The sequence below is a fragment of the Lactuca sativa genome, chromosome 5 (genome assembly GCF_002870075.4).
Source record: "Lactuca sativa cultivar Salinas chromosome 5, Lsat_Salinas_v11, whole genome shotgun sequence".
NCBI classification, from domain to species: Eukaryota; Viridiplantae; Streptophyta; class Magnoliopsida; order Asterales; family Asteraceae; genus Lactuca; species Lactuca sativa.
Genome location: NC_056627.2, coordinates 252039375 through 252049236, shown reverse-complemented (window position 1 = coordinate 252049236; position 9862 = coordinate 252039375). Strand labels below are relative to the sequence as shown.

General features: G+C 31.1%; 1 protein-coding gene and 1 non-coding gene across 2 annotated transcripts; both read left to right on the top strand.

Annotated features, from left to right (window-relative positions):
- The first annotated feature begins 871 nt into the window (after positions 1 to 871).
- LOC111899512 (DEAD-box ATP-dependent RNA helicase 10) lies at positions 872 to 4192 on the top strand. The gene is made up of 12 exons (XM_023895344.2): positions 872 to 1039; positions 1136 to 1279; positions 1380 to 1524; positions 1607 to 1676; positions 2002 to 2064; positions 2185 to 2259; positions 2350 to 2469; positions 2928 to 2969; positions 3059 to 3280; positions 3360 to 3497; positions 3585 to 3785; positions 3853 to 4192. The coding sequence occupies exons 2-12, from the start codon at positions 1144 to 1146 to the stop codon at positions 3979 to 3981; spliced, it is 1341 nt and encodes a 446-aa protein (XP_023751112.1). The 5' UTR covers positions 872 to 1039; positions 1136 to 1143; the 3' UTR covers positions 3982 to 4192.
- A 5275-nt stretch (positions 4193 to 9467) lies between these two features.
- LOC111899585 (U6 spliceosomal RNA) lies at positions 9468 to 9570 on the top strand. The gene has a single exon (XR_002853000.1). It is a non-coding gene; the product is annotated as a U6 spliceosomal RNA (small nuclear RNA).
- Positions 9571 to 9862: the final 292 nt, after the last annotated feature.

Genomic DNA, 9862 nt, shown 5'->3' with positions numbered 1-9862 from the left:
ATTTTTGGTCATAAATTTTGGGATGTTACATAACTTATATATATATATATATATATATATATATATATATATATATATATATATATATATATATATATATTCAAAAATCTACCTCTACTGATATTGCGAATGAAATACAGTATCAATTGATGCACCCAAGAATAAAAATATGGATCAAATTTTGAAAGAGAGAAAAGATGAGAGTGTTTCAAATTTAGAATTTCAATATCGGATTCATCTCAAAGAAATCATGAAGGATGAAGAAGGGTCGTATATGGTAACATAGGGCCATTGAACATGAAGCGTACCTGAAATGAAGGACAACCTTATGCAACTGGTTGTATGGTTCACATCAAATATTGCAACAACCTAAATGGAGACTGTGAGAAGGTTGGTTTTATAGATTTTACAACCGGATGAAGCTAATGATTTTGAAATTAAACTGTAGAGAGATTCAAGGGATCGAAATTTAAGGAGATATTTGGGGCAAGATATGATTGAAAAATTTGAAAATAAATTCCTGATTTTTTTGGATTTTGGAACATCTGATTGAAAAAGAAAATATATGAGCAGGAAAACATAATGCAAAGGGTCCAAAAGAATGACATGTGTCAGGTTGGGTGTTTAAAAAGACGACAAACGACAAGTTTAAGAGCTTTTTATTAGAAGAGAAGATTTATGTATACAAACTTAAGATAAAAAAAATGCTAAAAACGATTATCAAATAAAATTATTTTTCTAAATCTAAAAAAATGAAAATGATCACAATTGAAATTTTGTCTAAAATTTAAGAGAATTGGGCCATTATTTGAAAATGATTAAGCCCATAGATGACTATAGTATGTTACTCGGTGTTACTTCTACTCGGTATCCTAAACGGCAAAACCACACGTAACACGAACGTTTCCGTCTTCTACTACACACACAGACGTAAAAACCCTAAAATTGCCACACATAATCTAACCTTCTCCGTCGCCGATACCGCTGCAGCTTTGCCCTCCCTTCATCGTCTTCATTGTTGCCCTGCTCTATTCCAATTGTTAGTAAACAATATTAGATTTGTATGCTTTTGGTTCAATGAAAAATAGTACATATTATCAGGATTTAGGACCTTACTTTATCCGACTTTTTGCAGATTAAAACATGGAAGACGACAAAGAAGAAGTGAAATCATTCAAAGAATTAGGATTAGTTGAACAATTAGTCGAGGCTTGTGATAGTTTAGGCTGGAAAAATCCTTCCAAGATACAGGCTGAGGCCATTCCTCATGCGCTTGAAGGTTCAGCCTCTTCTCTATTGTTTCAACTCCAAGTGATTCATATCGGCATGTTTGTACCCCATAGTGTTGCTGATGTTGTCTGATTGTATCTAATGTCTAGGGAAGGACTTAATTGGGCTAGCACAAACTGGTTCTGGTAAAACTGGAGCTTTTGCTCTACCGATTCTTCAAGCCCTGTTGGCCGCCGCGGCGGCGGTTCCACCTGTTCAACACGCCTTCTTTGCCTGCGTGCTTTCTCCCACAAGGTTTGTCTGGCTTTGGTATTTTGTTTGGAAACTCCATTGATTTTACACTTATTTTTCTTCACTGCTATTGAATTCTTTCTAGGGAACTTGCAATTCAAATTGCTGAACAATTTGAGGCCTTGGGGTCAAGCATTAGCCTAAAGACTGCAGTGGTGAGTTTTTTAAGTTGTTTTTAGGTCATATAATTGTCAGGTAGATTGTTTTAAATTGCACATATAACATGACAGATATATAGTTGTTTTACATTTTCATCAATTAAGTTACAACTTTATTCATTCAATTTAGGATTTGGTTCATGATTAGTCAGCTTGCTGTCTGCCAACATAGTCGAAGAATATTTCAGTAAATACTTTATTGTTGTTGATATGTAGGATTATTGTGTGTGTACTTATCGTTTCTACATTAAACCAATGAATATTGTCATGATTTAAGCTTTATGAACTTTTGGTAATCATCTATCTGACTTCAATTTTGCAGCTTGTTGGAGGGGTAGACCATGTACAACAAAGCATTGCCCTTGGGAAACGACCACATATTGTTGTAAGCTTTCTTGTTTATGAATTTTCTTTTTTCACTATGTGCTTTAGTTTCATTTACTTGCAAAAAACATGAATATTTCTGATCACTTGCTTTACCTTTTATGCATTCCTGTTGCTTCAGGTTGCGACACCTGGACGTCTTGTGGACCATTTATCTAACACTAAAGGGTTTTCCCTTCGCACAATAAAGTACTTGGTAAGAACACAAATAATCCCTTCTTTCTGTGAATTTATTTTCAAAAAAGAAACCTTTTATATATTTCACACACACACACATGTATGACAGGTTTTGGATGAAGCAGACAGATTGCTAAATGAAGATTTTGAAAAATCACTTGATGAAATCTTAAATGCCATTCCTCGTGAAAGGAGAACATACTTGTTTTCTGCTACCATGACTAAGAAGGTACAAATTGATTTCAGTTATTCTATAATCAAAATCAATTCTACAAAATAAGATAACAAAATTGCTGAGAGTAGCAATGTAACCTTTTTACCAATTTATTTTTTTACCCATGATAGCATCTTCTATTTTTCTTTTCCAATACTAGCAATATGTAACCCATAATGTTAACATACTTGCCTTTTGCTATCATTTTGGGCAATATACTTCATTTTTTGTAAATTGATATTATTGGTAAATAAAAATTTAATTACATTGCTATTGTGGGTGACAAAATATAAGTACATTGGTATTTTTTAATAAAGAAAATGTTAATGTGTTGCTATTTAATAGGTAAAAAAAGTGTTAATACATTGGTATTATTGGTAAAAATCAAATTAAGTTGCCTATATCGGTGAAAAGAGTAAAGTAGTTTGTTGTTTCTTGCAACTTATAACACTGTTACCTGACTAACATTTCAGGTGCAAAAGCTGCAAAGAGCTTGTCTAAGAAACCCTGTAAAGGTAACAAACAATAACAGCTATCTTATATACAAATTTTATATCTTTTTAATTGCAGAGAATAAGCATTTGTATAATTTTGTTTTATTCAGATTGAGGCGGCATCTAAATATTCTACAGTTGACACATTGAAGCAACAGTTTCGTTTTGTGCCAGCTAAGCATAAGGACTGTTATCTTACATACATTTTAAATGAAAAATCCGGGAGTACATCAATGGTGTTCACACGTACATGTGAAGCAACACGTCTTTTGGCTTTAATGCTTCGCAACCTTAGTTTTCGTGCAATCCCAATTTCTGGTCAAATGACTCAGGTATCAATCAATTTTTTTTTTTTTTTTAATTTAATTATATAAATTGAATAGTATGTATAATGTATGTTTATTAAATCAGGCAAAAAGGCTAGGGGCCTTGAATAAGTTCAAGGCTGGGGAGTGTAATATTCTTATATGCACTGATGTGGCGAGTAGAGGACTTGATATTCCTTCTGTTGATATGGTTATAAATTATGATATTCCCACTAACTCAAAAGTAAGTATATATATCTTTTTTTTTTAAAGCAAATTCCTATGTTTTAATCTAGAATAGCAATGTAATTATATAAATGATGTATTTTAGGATTATATTCATCGAGTGGGAAGAACAGCACGTGCTGGGAGGTCTGGGGTTGCTATTTCTTTGGTGAATCAGTATGAGCTTGAGTGGTATATTCAAATAGAGAAGCTTATTGGTAAGAAGCTACCTGAGTTTGAAGCACAAGAAGAGGAGGTTTTGTTATTCTTGGAACGTGTCACTGAGGCTAAACGCTTATCCCTCATGGTATTATTATTTTTCTTTTGATTTTTTTTGTTTAATTTGTTAAATTGTTAATTTGGTTTTATTATAGAAAATTAAGGAAGCGGGAGGGCATAAGAGGAGGAGGGGTGGTGAAGAGGAGGAGGATGAGGTTGACAAGTTCCATGGGAAGAATAGGAATAACAAGTCGTCAAACAACAAGAAGTCTAAACGTAGATAGGTTTGAATTCGTGTAATTTCACAATTTTGTTATGAGAATTGATGAGGCTTCTTTAATTTTCGAACTTTATATTATTCAAAGCGGATGTGGAGGGAATTTGTAAATTTCGTTGAAGGTTTTAGTATAAGGGCTTTTAACTTTTGTTTAGGGATTTTATGTGATTCTGACTTTTGGTTTGGTTTTTCTATAAACAAAGAACTTGATGAGACAATATGATAATCTTTTCTTTGGTCGCTTTTGTTATTAAATCAGGTTTTATGCTGTGTGTAATCAGTAATGTTTAATGTGATTTGAAATTATGAAATACCATCTAACTTACCTATCTTCGCAAAAGTTTTATAACTATTGAAAGTACGAAATACCCCTCTAATCTATAGCTTAGTTGATTTTTTTTATTATTATTTTTAAGTTGATGTGTTTTAAGAGGCAAGTGTATGGGAGTTGAATTGGCGTAAAACTCTTCTAAGTTGTAAGCTTCTCTCTTCCGGAAATGTCACACATGAAAATATACATAACTCACCCGTCAAGTCAAAGGTCAATATTATTACTCAACAATCAATATAATTGTGACATTTATTAATATTGTCTACAAAAATTTAAATTCTACAAGTTCCTAGAATACCCGAGCAAGGTTTATGTATTTACTTATCATAATGATGATTTCCTTTTTCTTAATTTTATAGGAAGTCCATTCGTATCCATTTTTAGTTTCTTAGATCTTTACAATTAAAAAAAATAATAATCAAAGTCAAGCTATATATATATATATATATATATATATATATATATATATATATATATATATATATATATATATATATATATATATATATATATATATATATATATATATATATTAAGATTTGGAAGATTATTCAATTTTTTAACGAAGTCAACTATCAATAATTAGATTCTTTATTATGTTAATAAAAACAAAAACTAGAAGACATGCGTCATCAATTATAGGTCATGTAAATTATTGGATCATCTTATATAGAATCTTATAAAATAAGAGGGTTACTACTTTACTTCACGTTTATTCATTAGATGATATACTTTTATGTTATGATGATACAATTTTTTTGTAAAAGAAGTCTCACCCAATTCGAGTTTAATCTGTTAATCATGTGATGAAAATCAACATGTATGGACTTAATAAGTTACACCTGGATATCATGTAAATTCAGAAACAAATACTTATAAAAAAGTTAAATCAATGTTTATCCATATTGACGTTGACATTATAAAATATTATTGTTAGTCCCAAAATCTAAATTAAATTTGATGATCACATTTGTAATAATATGTCATAGTGTAAAACTAAAAACTGATCATATGCATTATGTTGGTCTTACGAAATCTAAAAGACTATCAAATTTCGTGTCATCTATTTTTTTGGACATAGTGTGTTTTCTCTAAGATTTTGTATTGTATGTGGTTAATCTTGCTCGTAACTATAATATGTCTTTGTAAGTCGGAAGTTGATCACAACTGATGTTTAGAGATTAAAGATAAAAGTTGATAAGATGAAAGAAGTTTAATTACCAAGTCATACTAGCTAGTGACAACATAAATGATCATAGACACATTAAAGTTGTCAATATATTGTCATTCGTTTTCTTGTCATAAGAGACACCTTTTCTAAATTCATTACAATAAAATAAAAACGATGTAACATATATATTATGGTTTCCAATCCAAATATTACATACGTTACAAGAAGAGCATCCATATTTCCAAATGAATAAATCTTGTAAAAATGAATCATTTACCCAATTTACTAACGTTGGGCAATATAAATATTATCCAATGCTTTGTGTTTTTCAAGCGCGTCCAGGTCGAGTTACGAGTGAATACATCAAATTAGATTTCCTAACATTAGGTCTTTTGGTTCCAGTAACGCTCTTGCTATTTTTTTTTCGGCATATGGAATTAAATCATAAATGAACTTTAACTTCGATACAATAGCGTTCTGATCTATGATTCATATTCTTATATTATGAAAATTTTGGTCAAACATGAATAAAGATTAATAAACCATTATTCAACTTCAAAACAATCTTTATATCTTTATTTTTATCTTTATATATCTTTTAATAGATGTCGTGATATCATTATTATATTATTATATGGTTTAACGACATGTTCAAGAAAAATATTTATTTTGAACTATATTCAATCCAAAATTCACAACTCTTCAACTTATATTTTAATTATTACATATTTACATGGGCATTTTAACTGATGGTATTTAGTGGGTTAATCTTAATTAAATTTAACTTCTATATAAATTTATTTACTACAGTTTTTTTTTTTGGAACCGGCAAATATATTAATAAGACCACCCTCTAACAACTGACTAGAGGAGGGGAAATAACAACGTACAAATGTTAAGATTATAAATTACACACAAAGAAACGGAGAACTACACCATACTAACCAATCAATACTCCTATTTTCCCCCCTGTTTTTTATCCATAGGTATGTAGTGGATTTGATCATGTCTACACAAATGAGAGCAGGAAGCCGTTTTTTATTGAAAATTATGTTGTTCCTTACTTTCCAAATGTTCCAGAGCATGTCGTAACAGATTCCCATTAGCAACCTTCTTTTTTTGGGGCAGTTGGACCATGCTTGAGCATATGTGATCACCTCATGTATTGTTTTGAGTTCTACGAGAGGAACTCTGCACCATTTTAGCACTAGTTGTATAACCGTGTTCGCGTATTTACACCCCACCAATGCATGGTCTGCCCATTCCACTACTTCTTCACAGTGACGGCATAATTTTTTTTCCACATCTACCCCTCTGGATAAAAGGCCCAAGGTTGAAGGTATTTTGCCCATTTTAGCCCTCCAAATGAAACAATTAATTTTAATCGGGATCTCCCTCAGCCATGTAAACTGATCCAAGTTTAGTGTGGGGTTAAAGTCTAGTTTTTTTCCGGAGGACGTTTATTGTGAATGATCCGTCAACAGTGAGATTACATTTCCATGTTTCACCACCTGGACCTGATTGCTTGTGTAGCACTGATTCGGTTGGGATACCTTTATTTTGAAGGTATTTTCCGATACTCGTGATGTTTTTCCACACACCTGGTATGTATTTGCTTGCATAACAGTGGTCTGGTTTGTTGTATAAATTATGCATGCTATGTATGGCTTTGGCCCAAAGGGATGTAGGCTCGGATCGAAGTCTCCACCACCACTTCATAACGAGGGAGCAATTTAGAGATTTTATGCATACTACAGTTAACATGTTTTTTTTAACTAGTACTATTTAATTGGAAAATTTAAATATGGTGTTAATTTTAAGAATGTCACAGGTTAGTCTAATTTAATTCCTAAATATGCAAAACTTATACATCCATCTATTTAGTTGACACTCATATATCATATAAGATAAAAACTGATAATAACTAATCAGTTTATTCAAGTATAATGGTGACATAGATTTGCAAACACGTTACCTTACATCTTAACGGGAGATTATGGGTTATATATTAATTATCGTGTATACGATAGATGAATAGAATAGTGTACATAATGGATAATTTTTTTTTTATTCTCATAAAGAGCTTGGTTAAAGTACTGTATGATGAGAATTTATTCATTGCAATTGTCACAAGTCCCTACGATAAGTGAAAGATGGTGCTGTTGGAAATTTCAAACATGATTAAGAAATAGTGATACAAATTACTAAAATACCAAATCAACTATTTATAAGAAGCATACATATGTCATTGTTTTTAATATACAATTTTTTATGTCCAAAATGTGAATACATACGTCTACTATCTTTTAAAACTTTATTAATTTTCATAATAAAAGATTTTTAGAAGTAAGGAGAGGTTGTCATATACAAATACATCTTGTAATTCATTTGGGATCAAATACTTTTGAACAAATGATTCTTTTATTTGGAACCAAATACTTATGAATGATTCTCGTTCGTTTAAGGCCTTTATCCAATATAAAACTAAACGATCATAATTCATAAATAATGAAAATAACCAAGTTGAGAGTTATTAGGGATTTTATTTTGAAATGTAAAATTTCAATCGATATTGCTAAAAACAAACACGTCAGCATCTATATAAAAGACTTGCAACCTTAAACATTATAATGTAAGATTAAAATAAATTAAATACAATCGAGTTGCTCCGATTATTTTATTTATATTAAAAGCCCCATGGAAGGAGGCAAGAGGTTGTAACTTGTATCATAAACGAGTACTCGCATCTCACAAAGAGCCAATCGGACGATTGAAACCGACCAAGATGTCCGACGTGGACAGGTAAAACTTTAACTGTTAGGTGACAATTGCCACGTCATTGACTTATCAGCTCCACAGATTTTCCCTTCACGTCAATCCCTGTCACACTCATCTTCATAAAAAATTAAAAAGACAAGTTAAACCTTCATTAAAAAACAATATTTACCCCTATAAATGTTATTGCTCGGAAAGCAAACAATATGATTCGTTTGTTGAGTCATGAGTGTTGATCCTCAAAATGGTTTTATATTAAACATTTGGACATTTTACCAATTATAAATTTATGCATCTAAAAAAAGAAACGTATCTATTTGTCCAGTAGCACAAATGGCCGACTCTAACATTTTATAAATCGGACGGAAGTTTCATAAAATGATTATAATTTATAGCGACACTTGCAATTATTTATAATTTCATATTAAAATTCTTAAATGTCTCTTTACTACAAAGTCAAAAAAAGAGAGGACCACACATTGATTTTGTCTCTACAAGTCATGGGTATTTTAGGTAGTTCGTACACACCATTGAGTGTAGTGTGTTGTGCACACATAACACACGCACCCAAAAAAGTTAAATGTTGGAATTGAAATATTTAATTGGTCCTCTTAGATTTAGGAATCTTTATCTTCTACCTCTTACTTTTGTTGAAGATTATATTTTATAATAGATGTCTTTGTCGACATATTTATTTATTTTCAAATGCAACAGCTTCATAGGATGGAAGGGGTAAAGTTCTGGGTTCTACATATAATTTAACAAATAATATAAATATATATGAGAGAAAATGACCTATGTTAATTGGTTTAACTATTGTATAATCAAGTATGTGTTTCAAAAAAGGGATAATGACTTAGGAGGGTAATAAGGTTTTCAGTTTGTCCGTATTAAGTCACTAAGGGTTTTTTTTTGTGCATATTAGACCAATATGGTTGCTATTACCGTTTAGAAATAACCGGTAAAAATGACTATTTCTAAACGGTAATAGCAACCATATTGGTCTAATATGCAAAAAAAAAAAAAAAAAAAAAAAAAAACCTTAGTGACCTAATACGGACAAACTGGAAACCTTATTACCCTCCTAAGTCATTAACCCTAATTTTAAAGACATTGAGGATATATAACCATCAACAGTAAACTACTTCGTTTATAACTCGTGTCGTCCCATATAACCTGCTACTCCTCTATATGGCGAAACTCTTCATCTATAGTCGTCGCTTTGGGGACATCCGATAAAATTGGAATGATACAGAGAATATTAGCATGGCCCCTACGCAAGGATGACACACACAAATCGAGAATGGTCCAAAATTTTTTTTAACCCTTCGTCGCCTTCTCTGGAACCCTAATTCCCTTTTCAAATGCTAATAGAATTTAATTGCAACTCTTACGTTTCAGTAGTTCATCTACTGAAGTCATGATCAAACAACATGTGGATTCTATGGTCAGATTGATCTTCTTGTTGATGTCTTTAACCATTTGTGGCAAGTAAGGGTGATCTTTTTTTTTTTTTTTTTTTTTTTCTATAAAGTCTCTTTTAAGTTTTTTACTTTTTCTGTCATTAAGTTTCATGCTTTATAAACTTCTGTTTATGTGTTATATATAGTC